A 20996-nucleotide genomic window follows, 5' to 3' on the forward strand; every position below is an offset into this window, starting at 1 on the left:
AATTGCCACTTTTGGACAGTTTTTTAAAATATAATAAATACATTTTCAAGCAGGACCTACCAGTCACTGCAGGGTGAAGATAGCCAAAGATTCTAAGACCATAATCTTTCGATTTCGGAGACACCGCAAGCCTGCTCACTGTAGTACGCAACTGTAAATAAGTCAGAAGATAGCATATGACTCACTAAGGCCATCTTTGTTAAAAAATAGTATAAATTGTAATATACAGTATGTATAGAACTAACACTGGGAAATAGTGGATAGAGAATGTTATTCCTAAACTGATCAATGGATCCACCGCAGTAGTCTTCAAAAATGTGCATGTTCACATGACCCTGAAAAGGAGATAAAACCCTCCATAATACAGCAATCAACATGTTGTCTTCAGTAAGTACTGATATCATGAAATTAGTACAGGTTCTGTAGTTGTCTGAGAAATATATTCTGAATTGTCATCTCACATTCTGAGAAGGTAAAGCTTCAAAATGATTAACGGCCACCATCCAAGATTGTCAGGATCCTGTCACTTTGTCAGTCATGTTATAGTGGTGACAGGATCCTGACACTCATAATCTGTGTTTGTATTCATGTTCGGAGCGTGGTGTCTGGGTCCTGACTCAGCCTAGTTCGGTTTATGTTCTGGGTCGGGATTCAGACACTCGTGCTCCATGTCTCGTCTTTTGTGAGTGCATGGCTTCGGTTTCTGTCCCCTTGACATGCGCTCTTCTGTCAGTCTTGTGTGATGTGTGTGCACATGGCTGTGTTTGCTTCCCCATCACCATGTGCACTCATGTCTGTTTTAGTCTTGTGTGTTAGCATATGGCTTTGTGTTTGTCTGCCATGTGCTTCCCTGCTATTTGGTAAATATACAAACTATCCATTGTTGACACCCATTGATTGGTTCCTCTGTAAAAGTATGCAGAAATGAGCGGCTTCCCATAAATAACCAAATTAACTTGCTGAGCAACACTTTCCGAAGCGTTAATTTTAGTGAAATCAAGATCCTCTTACAAGTGTGACATTTTGAGTTTTATGCAAAAAGTGTTTTGGGGTCAAATCGGAATTATGTTATGAGTTGAAACTTTATTTTTGTTGTTTTTTGTGGGGGGGGCGGTTTGCTTTTGTGTGATTTTGTGTCTATTGTGTTATTTGCTTTGACATGTTTGATGTTTTGCTGTGGTTTGTGGGTTTTTCTTTTTCTTTAAAAGAGTTTCCTCATTACATTCATGTATTAAATGGGACTAATTAGTAGGATGCACATTAACAACTCTAATTGGCACTTAAGACTGGCAGAATAATTGTTTCCTGTAAAAGAACAGCTGTCCTGTGCAGTAGGGGGCAGTACTCCGTGCAGACGAGTAGGATATTCCAACGTTGTGGTATGCCGAGCAAGAGGCGGAAGAGCAGCACTACTGCGCCTGCGTCAGCGTCCTGAGGAACGCATGTGCTCCCTTGTGTAGCCGGAACGGAGCAGATGGTGACGGCTGATGAAAGATATCTCCAGAACAGGGTGAGTTGAGCAATTCTGACGTTGTGCCAGAGCAAAGAGGACGGTGTCGGCTGACGGAGGACATCTTAGAGACGGAGTTACCAGTGGAGTGAATGCGTGGGGACCTGACGGAAAGGCCAAGGTGTGATTTAACCAATGCCGGATAACCACGTACTGGGTAGTGAGTGATTGCTACCCAGTCATTGTGTGAGTACAATTTATGCTATTCTATTACGGAGGGAAGAACTGTTTGGAAGAAGTGTGCTGCTAAATAACATCCTATCACCGACAAAATTCTTATCTGCTAACATACCCACATGGATTTGGGGGTTATTAATGGTGTTGTCTTACAGACAGTTGTAAAAATTGGATAGACACAGACTAAGTAAAGAAGATAATGAGTTTGATTGCATATATTGGCAGTTCTTTTCTGCTTTACAGTGTGATCTACCCTTGCTGTGTGTGGACGATTTAGGCTTCTGTTTAAGATGCAATAGCATCACTGGGGTGAAACCATTGTTTTGGGTACATATTTGTACCCTTAAGGTCACAAAAAGGTAAGTTTTTTTTGTTCTCAAAAGAACAAAACATAAATGTACCTTCAAAAATACACATTAGGTCCTTAGGGTACAATTATGTACCCAAAACGAATTATAAATTTGAACTAAAGTACAGAAAAGGAACCCTTGTGGGTACCAACCCAGTGATGGCCATTGTAGCATAAACAGTACCATTTTTTCTGAGTGTGTACACCAGCAACTTGATCACTCAGGATGCTGACATGTTGCTACTGAATGTTCCAGTACCAGTGGCGTTTCTAGCTTGTATGACGCCCTGGGCAAACCCTTCTTGATGGGATATTAATGAAAAAACAGATATCAATGTATTAAGTGAGTTTAAGTAGACAGGACTGTGGCAGACTTGTTCATCGGGAAAGGAGGAAGAAGGAACCAGATTCACACTTAACAAGACTTTAATAATAACTTAAAACACTGAACTGCAACATAATAACAGGACGACACACACACACACACACACACACACACACACACAGCTCTGTGTGTGTCTCTCTCTCTCTCTCTCCAGAACTCTCGACTCCTCCTCTTATCTCTCTCCTGCTGATTAGGCCACTCAGCACCAGGCACGCACACTCACAGCCCGGCCACGCCCTCCTCCTCATCACATACCCCCACTGCCCAGTTCAGGCTGGAGAAAGCTCCGGACTGACTTACTACTCCCCCCCCCCACCTCCTTCCTGGAGGGGAAGAGTTGCCCCTTCAGCCATTTTGATGGCTGGTTTTCCCCACCTCCTGGGTACCTGTGTAGGACGAGTGGAGGGGAGGTGAGAGGAAAAGGGGGTGGGAGAGACAGAGAGAGAGAAATAAATCCCCAAAAAATCAGGTTCCCGACCACGCCGCCATTTGGTCCTCGGCCAGCTGGGTAGCGGTCCTCTGCGACGCAGGGTGATGGCACTGGACCTCACCTCCTGGTGGATGGCAGCTAGCTCCTCCACCTCCCGAAAGATGTCAGCGGCTGCTCCACCTCCCGGCGGATGGTGGCGAGCTCCCCACCCCCTGGTGGACGGTAGTGGCTCCTCCGCCCTCTAGCGAACAGCAGCAGCTCTTCCACTTCCTGGCAAATGGCAACGAGCTTCCCCGCCCCCGGCAGACGACAGCGGCTCCTTCATTTCCTGGCAGATGGCAGTGGGCTCCTCAGCCTTCAGGTGAACTGCTCCAGTACCACCGCATCAAACATCCTCTGTGTCACGAACCTCCATCAGCGGCGAGGGCTCTCTGACAGCACGTCTTCCTCCAGTCCCAGGTTTCGGCACAAGTGTGGCAGACAAGCCTCTTGTTCATCGGGAAAGGAGTAAGCAGGAACCGGATTTACACTTAACAAGACTTTAATAATAACTTAAAACACTGAACTGCAACATAATAACAGGACGACACACACTCACAGCTCCGTGTGTGTCTCTCTCTCTCTTTTCAGCACTCCCGACTCCTCCTCTTATCTCTCTCCCACTGATTAGGCCACTCAGCACCAGCTGCGCACACTCACAAAAATCTTATATTTCAAAATATCTGATCTGTTTGATGTGTAAACGCAGCCTAATAGACCTTAATATTTATCAAACAACAATATACAACTAAAAAGAACAACTTTACAATTCGTTTTTGGCACCACTTCTTTGGACAATTCATGTGTGCATACATTCAATAACACTTCCTCATTCGGCCACTCGGGGCAGTAGTTAGAATTTTGGTAAGCACAGAGTGATTTCAGCTGAAGATCTTTTGACCTACTGTTGTCAAATGCACAGTGAGATCAGTCTGACCCCAGACCACCTTTTCACGAAGACTTGTGCGTCGTTTGGAAAATGATCTTAGATACATATCCGATTTTGAAAGTGGCCAAAACAGGCCCGGTACCAGCTCTAAGTGTTTGGTGGGCTAGATAACTCTAAGGGTGGGACAGTCAATTGATTATTGCAAGGATAGGCCAAGCTTATATCTGGGTTGGATTGATCTACTTAGGCCCCTAATGTGGAGCTGGGCCTGGGCCAAAATTGAATATTAATAAATCAGATTTCATAAGTGTCAACTGTTTACACAACAAGATCTGATCTGTGGAAACAAAATTGGTATTGGTTGATGCAAATTTGTTGTGCAAATGCGTTGGTTATTTACCTTGTCAGAATGTGAGATTTTTCAAAGTGTTCCAAAATAATCACTCTCTTTTTTATTATTATTTGTAATTCTCTTTTTAAAATTTACATTTGATAATTTGAAGATAAAAGTTATCTTTGTACACACCTCATTTTTTATGACTGGCAGTTGGTTGTTGGCCCTCTTGTTGTTTGGGAAAGAAACAATAAAACAATAAAACATTTATTTTATTTAAAACAGGAAAATGGGAAGGGAATGTTCTCATCTCTTGTTCGCTTCTTTAAACATATTTTACATAATGCAAGAAAATGACAGGTCACCTCGATCACCACAGTGGTAGGTGTTTTAGTATGCAATACCTCATCTTCCATGATGTCTTTGTTTAAGTCTGGTTTTGCAGGCCCTTGAATAATGAGGAAATAAAAGTAGATAACAAACATGCAAAACAAAACTATGCAAATGCTCACCTCTTGTTGACCACAATCTAAATTTGAATGGTTGGTTCACATACTCACATTTACTTGTGGCATTTTAGCATTAACAGTCAACATTTGAGCAAATAAACCTAAATATACACTCACTGGCCACTTTAGTTGGTACACCTATACATCTACTTATTCATGTGATTATCTAATCAACCAATAATGTGTAATGTACAAAATCATGCAGATATGGATCAGGAGCTTCAGTTAATGTTCACATCAACCATCAGAATGGGGAAAAAAATTTATCTCAGTGATTTCAACTATAGCATGATTGTTGGTGCTGCGATTTTCACGCACAACAGTCTCTAGAGTTTACTCCAGTGCATCCAGTGAGTGGCAGTTCTGCGGACGGAAATGCCTTGTTGATGAGATTGGTCAGCGGAGACTGGCCAGACTGGTTCGAGCTGACAGAAGAGATTTGGTAACTCAGAACACCACTACGTTGTATTTTAGTGAGCAGAATATCATCTCAGAATGCACAACACGTCGAATCTTGAGGCGGATGGGCTACAACAGCAGAAGATCATGTCTGGCACTTTATTAGGACCATACTGTTCCTAATAAAGTGCTAGGTAAGTGTATATACACATAAGAATGATTAATTAATGATTGTTTACATTTTTGTGTACCATAATGTGCTTCTCTGTGTATAGTGAAATAGTTTTCTTACTAAGAAATATCAATTGAAATTATTTGATCTCACAATATAAAAAAGCCTCCCCGACAGAAGTGAAAGGCAGAAAAAAATGACATTTGATAGTACTGGACAACTCAGAACTTGGCCAACATCTGCAATGATCATCAAAAACTAGCACGGGTCAGTACTTTCACAGAGTTTAATAGCATAAGTTGTATTTAAATGCTTAAAAATGGTTTTACTATAGTAATGTTTAGAGATGCTCCAATTAGCATTTTTACCACGGATACCGATTAACAGATACCTGTTATTTGATCATCGTTACCTATTCTGATCATTTAACCTTCTATCACGAGCTCTGTCATGACCGGTTGAATTCAAATTAAGACTTCTGCTCCTGTCACCAGAAAGTCTCTAACTGACGTAGTGAAGATTCAGGTGTACAGAGCGCGAGAGATAAAATTGTGACCCTGAAGAGAAACATTTTGATGTAATGGCGCTGTGCTCCAGTTTATATGCTTGCGACAAAGCATGCATAAGGGGCGGAGCGTTAAACACCATCTGCCAATAAATAAAGGGCTTCAGAGATCGTCACTCTTGGGAGGAGTTTCCCATAGCGCCAGCTACTGACGCAGCATCAAAATAACCAACTTGAAAGGGAACTGATGCACATCAACAGGTTAACCAATAATTGTAACCATGATAAATCTTGCAGTTACTATGGTTTTACAACAAATTCCATTGTTAAACTGTAGTAAAAACAGGGTTAACTTGTATTTCTACAGTAACCACAGTTGAACTATTTGTAGTATAACCATAGTAACCACAAAATTATGATTTTAATTGCCAAAGTTTTCCTGTACTATTACTATGGTTTAACTATGAATATCATGGTGAAACTATGGTTACAGTAGTAAAATCATGGTACATTTTGTGGTTATTGTTCTACTATAAATAACATTGTTACTATGGTTAGTGTAGTAAAACTATGGTTATTGCAAGGTAACTCAAAGTACTGCAAAGGAACACAAACTATTGCGACGGAACGCAAAACAATTTCAGAAAAAAATTCCCTCCCTGTCCTCTAAGAGGCTTTGTAAAAGTATGGAGGCAAAATTTTATTTTTCCAGGTGATAAATGTATAGTTTATATGCACTAGTGATAGTAAATTCTAAGGTATTACCAACAGATAAATTCTTAATGTGCTTTTGTTTTTAGGGCAGTGGTTCTCAACTGGTGGGTTGCGACCCAAAAAAAGGTTGCAGATAAAAGAGAAAAAACAATACTAAATGCAATTAATATGCATACAAGTGTAACTAGCAATATAATAGTGCACAGTATACATTTTTGAAAGAGAGCTGAAAACACTCACTATTTTTGTTGTTCATGCCACTATGTCTAATTAAACTCTAGAATTTTGGCACAAATTCATCTGTCACTTAGTAGAAGCAAAACAAAATAGGTTGATGCCAAAATGGACAGGTTCATTGACATATGCCTGCATCTTTGAAAACCAATAACAAAACTAAGTTAAGGTAAACAAGATTAAAGAAAATATGACCCAGATGCAACTAGGATGAACATGGTTTGTATCGAATGCAATGTGTTTCTTTGAGATGAATTATGGGCTGCAGAGAGCATGAAACCATTCAATCCAAAAGACATTTAGACACCAAAATGGTCAATTTTCTTATATCCCCATATGTTACGGTGTAGCCACATGGCAACAGTTTATTTTCTTTTACTTTCTTACCTTTAGGAAAAAAACTAAAACATCATGCATTTTTGGAATTAAACGGCCAGTCTTTACAGTAACTAATGTTTTTTTTAAGCCACATGACATTTAATTTGGTCTCCAAGACAGGGAAGACACCTGCCGAGGTGCTCCACAAATTGATCTATTATGATTTTTTCTCTGCATCTTCATTAATTAGATGATGTTATTTACTGATCAACTTTATCTAACATAGTTTTAAAGAAAATTTTTGCCATACAGCAACAATGTACTACAAATTGCTGTGTTGCAATATGGCAACTCTGTACCACACTGGAACTGCACTAATCATTTTCTTATTGGGAATTTTAAAGAAAGTGGCACCAATTATTTTTGCATTCATTTATTTGGAAATGTTCACCATAATATGATTGCATTTATGCATCTATAACACAATCCTGGTTTGTATTTCTTCTTTTCTGACAAAATTGAACAGCAATGATTTATGGAAATAGCAAGTAGATTGCATAGTTAATTCTGATTGACAACAGTGAGGATGAGCTTTTGTGACAGTGAAAATGACATAAATAATCAACAATATAATAGTTGGTATGAGTTCCTAGTGTATAAATAAATTAAAGAAATGACTGGTTCGAACTGACAAAGTTTATGGTAACTCAGATAACCACTCTGTACAATTGTGGTGAGAAGAATATCATCTCAGAATGCTATTCTGAGATGTGGGTTGGCGCTGTTTTGGCGGCACATGGGGGACCTACACAATATTAGGCAGGTGGTTTTAATGTTGTGTCTGATCGGTGTATATATATATATACACACAAACACACAGTATGTAAGGGATAATGTATAGTCAGCCGGTTGTTATCGCACAATAAACCCTGACAGGGTGATCAGGACCCTGATGCAAAGCGGAGTGGTCTTATATCACCCTGAAGGGGTTTATTTTGCAATAACAATTGACTGACTATACATTATCCAGCTTATTACACAGCTACTAACCAAATAAATAAATACATGGACATAAAATATTGATTTGCGTTGAAATTATGTAATTTGAGAAGAAGAAAAACGCTGAACAGCTGAAATCAACCCCCGGTTTGCGTCAGAGTTCTGTTGGTGGATTCTTTTTGCGTAAATGACCATCTGACTCCTCATTATTCAGCCTATTACAAGACTACTTGCCAAATAAACAAATAAATGGACATGAAACAGTGAACTGAGTTGAAAATATTTTATTACCTTACTTGAAGAGATTGCACAGTTATAGGATAGGATCGCTCCTCCCTTGCCAAACCGGGCCAGTGGTGGTTCAAGGGCCACTGTTGGGCCCTTGAGCAAGGCCCTTGACCCTATCTGCTCCACGGGTGCCATATCATGGCTGACCCTGCACTCTGACCCCAGCTTAGCTGGGATATGTGAAAAAAAAGAATTTCACTGTATATGTATAATGTGTGATAAATAATTATAATTATTATAACACCCATAAAAGCAGTGACCATTTGGCTACAGGACTAACCTTTCTCACTGTAAAACAGCTTCTGTCTCAGTTGATAAACTTGTGATGTTTAGTCTCATTTTACAGCCTGAATAGAAACACTTTTACTGTGCAAAAGTTTTATGCACTTGTGAAACATTTTGCATAGTGAGGATTTCTTCAAAAATCATCCCATAAATAGTTTTCATTTATCAATTAACGTCATACAAAGTCCAGTAAATATAAAAAAGCTAAATCATTATTTGGTGTGACCACATTTGCCTTCAAAATTTCCCCTAGATACACCTGGACACAATGTTTCTTGGTTGTTAGAAGACAGATTGTTCTAAGCTTCTTGGAGAATTTGAATCTATTTAGGCTGCCGGGGCAATGCCATCTGTTGCAGGGCTCCCTGTTCTTCTAGTCTATTCTATTCTATTTACAAAAGGAATGTTTGGGAGTCTAAAATGTATATTTCCTATGACACACTAAAGCTGAAGATATACTGTAAATAACCTTATTAAGACAAATGTTTTTGTGAAACATCTTATGTGCCTAAGAATTTTGCACAGTACTGTATAGAAATGTTTGGACATTCTGTAATATTATTTGAAGACTTTCACTTGATCGTAGATTTAGGATAGCAAGATAATATGCCTCTCCCCCTCCAGACCTGTGGACATTTGCCTCTGTATTCAGCAATACATTTGCATGTAAGGTTTTGGTTCCTTTCCATTGTCTCATTGATTGCCTCCCACTCTGACTGCCTTCTCATTGAAGTGTTAACAATATCTTGCTTAGGGTATCAGATGGACACTTAGCAGCTGATTACGTGGCCTCTCCAGCAGAACAGTGCATCAACTTTTATCGGTGCAATTTCCTACTCAATACATTTTCCATTTTACTGTTTGTATATTTGTGTAACTTAAAGGTGCACTCAGTAACTTTTGTCTTTGTGTCATCTTGGACTTAAACTGACATCTAGCAGCTTGGATGCAGCATAATTTAAGATCAATAGTTTTTAGTTTCAGATGCCATTGTAAAAATGTTAGTATTCACAGTCAGCCATGATTACTTTAATCAATGAGTGAAAGTGTCAAATAACAGGAAGGTTACTGAGATTAAGCGAGTAGTATTCGGCTGTCATGTGATTCTAACATGGCAGCTCCCAAGTGTGGACCGTCTCCATGTAGAATAAAATAGGTTTTATAAGGTTACTGATATGACTGGAGTCTTAATTTTAATGTGAGTGGTCACGATTCCCTACATACGTATTTTGCAAAATTAAAATTTATGTCTTTAGGAGTGAAACTTTTTTAATGAGGAAAAATTACTGAATGCACCTTTAATAAATATCTTTACTTGCTCTAAAGGTCTTAGGATCTCTTTTTCAGACTGAAAGCTTAAGCATTCTATCATTTATTCTTTAAGTTTAAACCTAAATTTTCCATCTACTTCTTAGAAGTACTGTCTTTTTAATTAATACAATTCTAAATTTACAACAACTTTAATCGGAGTCAGATTTATCTTAATGGAGTCAGATAAATAATTAAATTAAAGATGTCATCTTTCAACTGCTTTTTGTTCCAACTTTTGGTTCAAAATAGTAGCCTAGGCTTCTAGCCTTACATCACTATGCAAAATACTCCTGATCCATGAAATCATTGCATGCAATGTTTTAAGTTTGATTTAGAGGTAATTTTATCTAATATTTCTAAATTTTTTAAATGTTGCAAATTTATGTAGCTAATGAGAATCTCTGAAATTATCACATTTATTTTCAGACAAAATACTAATTTATCATTTTCCGTTTTGTACAAGGTGATTGAATCAAACGTTTTTGATAACTGCCCAGTAAGTGAAAAGCACCCTGTTGCAGGGGCTAAAGGCCCCATAAACACATTTTTTTAAGTGGGGTGAAAATATTTGATATGAAGAATGTTCAAAGTGGTCTCACATTGACTGATCCAATCACAATGGAGATTCATTTGTTTATAGAATACATGAGATGTTCTGAAATGCCAAATGTGATTGAAATGAACAAAAAACGGTTAACCCTTTTCTGAAGAGGTTATTTTGAAAAAGTATTTTCTTAATTTGTAACTCAAAAAAATCTTGCTGTCTCAGAAGTATTGGACAAATTTTACTCTATAACTGTCCCTATATTACACAATATCACTATCACCCCTCTGGGGCCCTTTTACCCCAATTGTGCCACCTTTTTTTAATCATAACAACGTTCCATTAAAATGTATATTATATAAATTATGTTGGTCAATCAATATTCAATAAAAATTGTTTATTTTTTCATTGCTGTGTGTGTGTGTGTATATATATATATATATATATATATATATATATATATATATATATATATATATATTCATTTTTATTTTTATTATTTTATTAATAGGGCTTAGTAGAGCTTTTTATGTCAGAAAATCAAATGAGAAGATATATTTCATAGTTAGAACATAATGTGTACTATCCATGTATATACAGAAGTCGGCGTTTACATACACCTTAGCCAAATACATTTAAACTCAGTTTTTCAATTCCTGACAATTCATTGTAGAAAAAAATTCCCTGTCTTAGGTCAGTTAGGATCACTACTTTATTTTAAGAATGTGAAATGTCTGAATAATAGTAAAAAAAATATTTATTTCAGATTTATTTCTTTCATCACATTCCCAGTGGGTTATAAGTTTACATACACTTTGTTAATATTTGGTATCATTGCCTTTAAATTGTTTAACTTGGGTCAAACATTTTGGGTAGCCTTCCACAAGCTTCTCACAATAAGTTGCTGGAATTTTGGCCCATTCCTCCAGACAGAACTGGTGTAACGGAGTCAGGTTTGTAGGCCAATTTGCTCACACACAATTTTTCAGTTCTGCCCAAAACTTTTCTATCAGATTGAGGTCAGGGCTTTGTGATGGCCACTCCAACACCTTGACTTTGTTGTCATTAAGCCATTTTGCCACAACTTTAGTGGTATGCCTTGTCTTTTTGGAAAACCCATTTGCGACCGAGCTTTAACTTCCTGGATGGTGTCTTGAGATGTTGCTTCAATATAAACACATAATTTTCCTTCCTCATGATGCCATCTATTTTGTGAAGTGCACCAGTCCCTCCTGCAGCAAAGCACCCCCACAACATGATCCTGCCACCGCCATGCTTTACGGTTGGGATGGTGTTCTTCGGCTCACAAGCCTCACCCTTTTTCCTCCAAATATAACGATGGTCATTATGGCCAAACAGTTACATTTTTGTTTCATCAGACCAGAGGACATTTCTCCAAAAAGTAAGATCTTTGTCCCCATGTGCACTTGCAAACTGTAGTCTGGATTATTTATGGTGATTTTGGAGCAGTGGCTTCTTCCTTGCTGAGCAGCCTATCAGGTTATGTCGATATAGGGTATACGATATAGTTTTACTGTGGATATAGATACTTGTCTACTGGTTTCCTCCAGTATCTTCACAAGGTCCTTTGCTATTGTTCTGGGATTGATTTGCACTTTTCACACCAAACTACGTTCATCTCTTGGAGAAAGAATGCATCTCCTTCCTGACTATTGTTTGTACAGATGAAAGTGGTACCTTCAGGCATTTAGAAATTGCTGAACAAAGATGAACCAGACTTATGGAGGTCCACAGTTTTTTTTCTGAGGTCTTGGCTGATTTCTATTGATTTTCCCATGATGTCAAGCAAAGAGGCACTGAATTTGAAGTTAGGCCTTAAAATACATCCACAGGTACACCACCAATTGACTCCAATTAGCCTATCAGAAGCTAATTGGCTAATTGCCTAAAGGCTTGACATTATTTTCTGGAATTTTCCAAGCTGTTGAAAGGCACAGTTAACTTAGTGTATGTAAACTTCTGACCCACTGGAATTGTGATGTAGTCAATTAAAAATGGAAAAATCTGTCTGTAATCAATTGTTGGAAAAATTACTTGTGTCATGCACAAATTAGATGTCCTAAACGACTTGCCAAAACTACAGTTTGCTAATATGAAATCTGTGGAGTGGTTAAAAAATGAGTTTAAATGACTTCATCTTACGTGTATGTAAAGTTCTAACTTCATTTGTAGCCTACAGTATGTCTCATTTATAATTCTGCATACTGTATGCAGTTTATGGTAATATAAACAAATGTCAACACTGTTGTGCTGGGTCACTACTTCATGTCCAAAATCTGGGTCCTGAAGCAAAACCAGTTGAGAAACACTAACAACCATTTTCTCAGCACTTAAATAATAATAGTCAAATAATCAAAATAATCTGTAAAATGAAAGGAATGAGAAAATGACCGTAAACGAATATTCCGGGTTCAATACAAGTTAAGCTCAATCGACAGCATTTGTGGCATAATATTGTTTACCACAAATAATTATGTCCACTCCTCTGTACTTTATGTAAACGAAAAAAAGAATAATCTAAGTTAAATGCCTCACTCTACAACGGAAATGAATGGGGCCATTTTTTGGAGGGTTTAAAGGCAGAAATTTGAAGCTTATAATTTTACAAAAGCACTTACATTAATTCTTCTGTTAAAACGTATGTATTATTTGAGCTGTGAATTTATTTCAATCGTAATTTTTGCAGCCATTTTAGGGTTTGTTAACATTACATCGTCACTGCAGCAAAGTTGTAAAATTTGCTATAATTTTGAAAATAAAAGGTTAGTAAGATATTTATCACACTAAAATTATGTTAACACATGCATGAGGGTGAGTAAATTATAACAGAATTGTTATTTTGGGGGGAAATTCCTCTTTAGAAGTTAGACGTTCCAGATGCTACAGGGTGATTGTGACGAGGAATGAGGATCTAAAGGCAGCTTTAATGAAAAACAAAATAACTCAGAATAAAACTAAACAAAAACATGGGAAACCAGGTACAGAACATGACAAAACATATAAAGACTGACAAAGAAACCAGGGGAAAACAAGGGCTTAAATACATGGGGGCAAACAAGGGAACGAGGAACACCTGTGGAAACGATCAGGGGAAAACCAATCATAAAATGAAACTATAAAAGTACTACAAACTAACGGGAAACAGGAACTAAACAAGAATTTCAACATAAGTCTATATAAAAACAGGGAATATGTGACAATGATTAACCACAGAAATGTTCAAACCAGCTAAACCAGGCATTGATAATCCTTTGTATTGAATTGTAAATATGTGGTTGACTACAGTCTAAAACAATGGTTCAATGTAAGACAAGCAGAGCAGGCTGAATCAGAATACTTAAAATGATTTAAGCATGGATCCAGGACAAAAAAGTAGTACATTTACTGAGAAGGCCACTCAAATTATATGTAATCTGATAGATGGTAGAAAACAGAAAACTAAAATAGGTTGTATGGTTGTGACATGGGCAAACCTAAGCATTCATTGTAGGTTATCTTGACTTGTACTATTATTTCACATAATAATCTTTTTTTTATAAATGGCTTGATGAACAAATACATCAAGTTCCTACTAGTTTGACTCTTTAAAATGATCTGGCACTCACAAATAATTACAAGTTAGGACTTGGAACTTAAAATTCACACACACACACACACAAAATCTCACTTATTTGACAACAATGAAATGCCATGCTTGATAAAATAATAAAAAGCATAATACATCAGAGAATAATACATTAGAACACTTATCGAGCATTTAAAAATGAAAGTCACTCACCAGCAGGGAAAAAAATATAATTTGAGTCCTTATAATATGCTCCCAAACAAATGACAACATAAAATAAAATGCATACAAAAAGTACATAAAAAGAATATAACATCATCTTGCGGTTGTTGAAACCTCTCATGACAAACATTTTGGAAGAGTGCTCAGCTCAGTATGATGTACCTCCTTTATAGTGTTATTTACAGACTGCACAATTGTCTTGCACAACAAAAAAAAAAAAGAAAAAACACAATAAACCTGCAGAACAAGATACGAGTGTATGACGAGTGCTAGTCAAATGTGCTGGCTGCACTCCAAAAGCCATTGGTAAATTTCTTGACTTGAACTAACTCTGCCTGGGCAGAACTAATCGCCGTATTTGTTAATAATAATAATAATAATAAAACAAATAAAACAAAACAACAAGAAACAAATTGCATTCAAATATAACATGCCATTCACTTGGATTTCAACAAAAAACACAAGAATAGAGAATGTCATCGATGTGAAATATTGATCTCTGGTCCTTTGAGAATTTTCATGTCTTGTTCCCATTTTGAATGGACAGAAATAAGATATTTGAAGTATACTGTATCCCTCCTTAAAAAGCTTGAGGGCATTTATTATTCTGAAATACTTCAAATTAATTTACATACTTTTTCAATTGTATGAGGTACTATAGTAGCAGTTGACCTTTCTTTTATGTGAGCTAACTGGAGTAGATTACTTTATCATAATCTGATTACTGTTAGTCTCAGCTAAAGGTACCATGCTCCATTATAAAGTCAGCAAGGAATTTTTCCATGTAGTTCCCTATCTGTCACTCACTCGACATTGTGTCAATTTAGTGACACTAGGGGTCACTCTTGGGAGCCCCAAACACCTCTGCTTTTTTGAGAAAAGGCCAATGAGGATTGGCAAGTGGAATTTGCATGCCACTCCCCCAGACATATGGGTATAAAAGGAGCTGGTATGCAACCACTCATTCAGATTTTCTCTTCGGAGCCGAGCGGTTCTATTCATTGAAGCTGAATTCATCCACGAAGTTCATTCATCTCATCTGCTGGATTCTACGGCGCATTTCAGTGGCTTCTCCCCCTCTGTACCCGTGGAGTGCAGAGAACGCCCCTGGGCGCTTCGGCAGAAACAACTAAAAGAGTATATTCTAAAAGGAGTATATTTTCTTTCTAAAAGAGCGGCACACATGGAACGTCTTTTTAAAGATGCCTTTCCGTTTGTGTGTTATTCCTGGTTGCGGTCGATATCTCTCCGCTTCTGATGGCCACGATCGCTGTCTTACGTGTCTGGGCACTGCCCACGCGGAGACATCGTTCGTGGATGAGTCATGTCCTCATTGCAAGAACATGACCATGGCAACGTTGCGGTCGTGGCTTGCTTTCGTAAGCCACCCCAGTGGCTCCCCGCACCGGTCTTTCTACCTATGGGTTTGAGGCCGTGTCTGTTAGCACTGGGGATGATTTGGGGATATCAATGGGACCACCTCCGCCGGGTATCCCCCCATGGATCTCCCATGCTCCAGCACTCTCGCTTGCCCCGATAGGGCTCTCGCACGAGACCGCCGGCTTGTCTTAGCGCGAGTTCGACTTCTCGTTCGGAGCTCCAGAAGATGATGAATTATCGAGCGCAGCATCGGAGAGCGGGCTCGTCCAGTTTGACGCAGAGGCTTCGGCTGGGCTTCCTCCTTCGGGAACGGTCGCCCAGTCTCACACCGACACGGAAATGACGGACATGCTTTCCCGGGCGGCTCGACGATCAGTTCCTGGGCATGGGGTGCCGCCCACAGCCATGCCCCGCCCCCCTTCCTTTCTTCCCGGAAGTGCATGAGGAGCTGACAAGATCATGGGAGGCACCTTTTACTGCCCAGTCCCGGTCTTTCAGCTCCCACACTCTCACAACCCTCGATGGTGGAGCGGCCAGGGGGTATTCGGTGATTCCCCAGGTGGATAAGGTGCTCGCGGTGCACTTGTGTCTGCAGAGTGCCACCACCAGGTGCGGGCTCCCGTCCAGGGCCTGTTGGTTTACGTCGTCCCTGACGATTGTGGCCTGCGGTGACCTGCACACCATGGCTCTCCTGCAAGTACACCAAGCCAAGGCGCTAAAAGAACTGCACGAGGGTAGTTCTGACCTGGGATTGATGCAGGAACTGCGCTCGGCGACCGACCTCACTCTCCAGGCGATGAAGGTCATGGCACGGTCTCTCGGGCAGGTGATGTTCACCCTGGTGGTCCAGGAGCACCACCTTTGGATCAGCTTGGTCAAGATGGGAGAGGTGGACAAGGCACGGTTCCTTGATGCCCCCATTTCCCAGGTTGGCCTGTTTGGCGACACCGTCGAGGACTTTGCCCAGCAGTTCTCGGCGGTGAAGAAGCAGATGGAGGTCTTACACCATATCCTGCCCCGGCGCGGCTTAAGACCCCATACCCTGTCTGCTCGTCGCCAAGGGCGTCCTCCTGCAGCAACAAAACCGGCTCCGCCGCAGCCCGCCCCAGTGGCCTGGCTCTGGCATGGAGCCCTCCGCAGGAAGCAGACGCCACCCATCTCATGGCCGGCCGCTAAGAACCCGAGGAAGGCTTCAAAGTGCCCCCGAGACGGGCGACCCAGGGACGAGGAGACCCACTTCTCTGGGGCTGGTCGAGAGACCACTCCATCCCCCGGTGGAGGGCCGGGAGGAGAATCTTTTGTCGCTGCATGCCCAGGAGGCTGCAGCACACAAAAGCCTGACAAAAGAATGGTTCCCTCGTCTCCTGGGTCACATATCCGGTATGCATGGCCGTCGTCACGACCACCATCCACCGCCCAATTTTGGCAGGTATGGCGCTCAAGCGGCGGACCCCCCGCACCTGTGCGCCCAGCTGTGGCACAAACACGCCCACACGGGATTGGTTCCAGTGGACTATGGGGATGAGATTCCTCCTTCGGCCAATCTTATAGTGGGCGGCAGGAGCCAGGTAAGTGCTTCGATGTTCCTGGATTAAGCACGGCCACAGGGCTCAAGTCCCCTCGACGTGGCACCTTGAGCTCTGCCCCATCGCGAGGCCCCACCCGCCGGTACGTCCGACGTGATCATTCCCTTGGTCCCCCTCACCCAGAGTTTGGGCGCATGGCTTGTGCTTTCCAACCCGTCACGATGGCTGACCTGGACCATCCAACTCGGCTACGTGATTCAGTTCACCAGAGAACGCCGCTACCTTGCATGCGGAGATCGCTACCCTTCTGTGCAAGGGCGCGATAGAGCCTGTTCCTCCAGCCAAGATGAAGAAAGGGTTCTACAGCCCTTACTTCATCATACCGAAGAAAGGCTGTGGGTTGCGACCAATCCTGGACCTGTGAATACTGAACCGGGCTTTGCACAGACTCCCGTTCAAGATGCTGATGCAAAAACGCATTCTAGCGAGCGTCCGGCATCAAGATTGGTTCGCGGTGGTAGACCTGAAGGACGCGAACTTTCAAATCTCGGTCTTACCTCGAAACAGACCCTTCCTGCAGTTTGCCTTCGAAGGCCAGGCGTATCAGTACAAGGTCCTCCCCTTTGGCCTGTCCCTGTCCCCTCATGTCTTCACGAAGGTCACAGAGGCTGCCCTTGCCCCGCTAAGGGAAGTGGGCGTCCACATCCTCAACTATCTCGACAACTGGCTAATACTAGCTCACTCTCGAGAGTTGCTGTGTGCACACAGGGACCTCGTGCTCCGGCACCTCAGCCGACTGGGGCTTCAGGTCAACTGAGAAAAGAGCAAGCTCTCCCCGGTTCAGAGCGTCTCTTTTCTCGGTTTGGAGCTGGACTCAGTCTCGATGACAGCATGCCTCACGAACGAGTCGGTGCTGAACTGTCTGAAGGCGTTCAGATGGGGAACAGTGGTTCCACCGAAACTTTTTCAGAGGCTCCTGTATCCAATCCTCAGCGGCGGCCACACTGCTCGGGTTGATAAATATGAGACTGCTTCAGTACTGGCTTCAGACTTGTGTCCCAAGATGGGCATGGCGCCGCGGGACACATCGCATGGCCATCACACCGATCTGTCGCCGCCTCTTCAGCCCTTGGACCGACCTTGCATTTCTACAGGCAGGGGTTCCCCTAGAGCAGGTCTCCAGGCATGTCGTGGTTACAACAGATGCCTCCAAGACAGGCTGGGGCACCGTATGCAATGGGCACACAGCCGCCTGCTCCTGGACTGGCCCACAGCTGCGTTGGTACATCAACTGCCTAGAGTTGTTTGCAGTACTGCTCACCCTGCGGAGGCTTCGGCCGTTGATCCAGGGCAAGCACGTGTTGGTCCGGACGGACAACACAGCATCGGTAGCATACATCAACCGCCAAGGCAGTCTACGCTCCTATTGCATGTCACAACTAGCCCACCATCTCCTCCTCTGGAGTCAGCAGCACCTCAAGTCGCTACGAACCACTCACATCCCGGGCGACCTCAACACCACAGCGGACATGCTGTCATGTCAGGTTACCCTCAGGGGAGAGTGGAGACTCCATCCTCAGGTGGTCCAGCTGATTTGGAGTCGATTTGGTCAAGCACAGGTGGACCTGTTTGCTTCCCGGGAATCCTCCCTCTGCCCATTTTGGTATGCCCTGACCGAGGCACCCCTCGGTATAGATGTGCTGGCACACAGCTGGCCCCCTGGACTACGCAAATACGCATTTCCCCCAGTGAGCCTACTTGCACAGACCCTGTGCAAGGTCAGGGAGGATGAGGAGCAGATCATCCTAGTAGCACCCTACTGGCCGACCCAGACATGGTTCTCAGATTTCACGCTCCTTGCGACAACCCCCTCTGGCGAATTCCCCTGAGGAAGGACCTTCTTTCTCAGGGACGGGGCACCATCTGGTACCCATAACCAGACCTCTGGAATCGTCACGTCTGGCCCCTGGACTGGATGCGGAAGACCTAAGTGGCCTACCACCTGCGGTGGAAGACATGATCACTCAGGCTAGGGCTCCCTCTACGAGGCGACTGTATGCCTTGAAGTGGCGTCTGTTCGCTAATTAATGTTCTTCCCGATGTGAAGAAGCCCAGAGATGCGCATTCGGATCAGTGATTTCCTTCCTGCAGGAGAGGCTGGAGGGGCGGCTGTCCCCCTCCACCCTGAAGGTGTATGTAGCTGCTATTTCGGCTCATCACGATGCAGTAGATGGTAAGTATTTGGGGAAGCATGACTTGATCATCATGTTCCTGAGAGGTGCTAGGTGATTGAATCCCTCCAGACCACACCTCGTCCCCTAATGGGACCTCTCCATAGTCCTTCGGGTTCTACAGGGAGCTCCCTTTGAGCCCTTGGAGTCAGCTGAGCTTAAGGCACTCTCTTTACAGACTGCCCTCCTGACTGCGCTCACTTCCATCAAAAGGGTAGGGGACCTGCAGGCATTCTCTGTCAGTGAATCGTGCCTGTAGTTAGGTCCGGGTTACTCTCACATGATCCTGAGACCCCGACCAGGCTATATGCCCAAAGTTCCCACGACTCCTTTTTGGGATCAGGTGGTGAACCTGCAAGCACTGCCCCAGGAGGAGGCAGACCAAGCCTTGGCGTTGCTGTGTCCTGTGCGAGCTTTACGCATCTATTTGGATTGCACGTAGAGCCTTAGAAGCTCTGAGCAGCTCTTTGTTTGCTTTGGTGGACAGCAGAAAGGAAGCACTTTCTCCAAACAGAGGATCGCCCACTGGGTCATTGACGCCATCATGATGGCATATCAGGCTCAGGATGTGCCACCCCCTGCGGGTTTACGAGACCACTCCACCAGGAGTGTGACGGCCTCCTGGGCCCTGGCCAGTGGCACCTCTTTGGCATACATCTGAAGAGCAGCGGGCTGGGCAACACCCAACACCTTTGCGAGGTTCTGCAATCTCCGGGTTGAGCCGGTCTCATCCTGTGTATTGGCAGGCACGAGCAGGTAAGTTCTGGGACAACTGGCCAGGTGTACCGCTTGCGCATAGCACCTTTTCCCACCCTTGAGGTGAAGACGTGTGCTCTTGACTCCCAGTCGTGTTCATAGACTGTGATCCCTGAATGATTTTCCTCCTTAGCCCTCTGACAGTAGAGTTTGTGGAGAAACTCGCTGACCGGCCCAGTACGTGCGCTAATGAGCCCCTGTACTGAGGTAGGTGCTTCACATGTTCTGGTTCCCCAAAGGCGACCCCATGTAATATCTTCCACAAAATTGTTTCCCTGATGGCAAACTGCATCTTCCTTGGGCAGAGGCCCCTCTACCCCCGGTCGCCACGCTCTGTAGAAACTACTCCCCCTTCAGGTAGGACCTACCATGGGACCTCTCCACATGACATACTTCCGACAAGACTCAGTAAGACCATGTGACATATTCCACTCAAAATACCACCCCCCCCCCCCTTTTGGGCAGGGTGTGGTCTCCGCAATGTCTTCCCCTTAGGAGCGACACCCCCCTACGCTGACACTTATGGCTCCCAGTCAGTTAACAAATTCCACTCTTTTTGGGGAGAAAAGAGAGGGAAAAGAGACCTCAGCTGGGCTAGCCTGTCCCTGTAGTTGGGCAGTCAACTTGTTCCTGATGGACCATTCGACGCCCATAAGAGTGTTGGAGGAGGTTACGTGACAGCCTGGTGCGCTGGCTACGAGGCACACAGCAGTCTGCCCGTCACACACCACCAGTTCACGTAACACAGTTCAGCTAGTTGTGGCTTTTTTTATAGGGACCCCTATTGTCACTACATCAACAAAACATTGAGTGAGTGACAGATAGGGAACGTCCTGGTTACTTTCGTAACCTCCGTGCCCTGATGGAGGGAACAAAATGTTGTGTCCCTCTTGCCACAACACTG

General features: G+C 42.7%; 1 protein-coding gene across 3 annotated transcripts in view; it reads right to left on the minus strand.

Annotated features, from left to right (window-relative positions):
* Window positions 1-14339, minus strand: part of LOC127435316 (beta-1,4-N-acetylgalactosaminyltransferase 3-like) — a 38255-nt gene extending 23916 nt beyond the window's left edge. Inside the window, exons 1-5 of one of the 3 annotated variants that reach the window (XR_007896180.1) lie at window positions 14191-14339; window positions 4479-4561; window positions 4306-4341; window positions 246-335; window positions 61-151 (exon numbers count right to left, since the gene is read on the minus strand). Coding sequence is in view for 2 of the 3 variants with exons in the window: in XM_051688707.1 (XP_051544667.1) it covers window positions 61-151; window positions 246-335; window positions 4306-4341; window positions 4479-4561; window positions 14191-14329 (439 nt within the window). In the remaining variant the exon portion in view is untranslated. The remainder of the gene's footprint in view (window positions 1-60; window positions 152-245; window positions 336-4305; window positions 4342-4478; window positions 4562-14190) is intronic. The other 2 variants (XM_051688708.1, XM_051688707.1) reach the window with 2 other exon arrangements.
* Between the last annotated feature and the right edge of the window lie 6657 nt (window positions 14340-20996).

This window comes from Myxocyprinus asiaticus, chromosome 45 (assembly GCF_019703515.2).
Source record: "Myxocyprinus asiaticus isolate MX2 ecotype Aquarium Trade chromosome 45, UBuf_Myxa_2, whole genome shotgun sequence".
In the NCBI taxonomy this organism is placed as follows: domain Eukaryota; kingdom Metazoa; phylum Chordata; class Actinopteri; order Cypriniformes; family Catostomidae; genus Myxocyprinus; species Myxocyprinus asiaticus.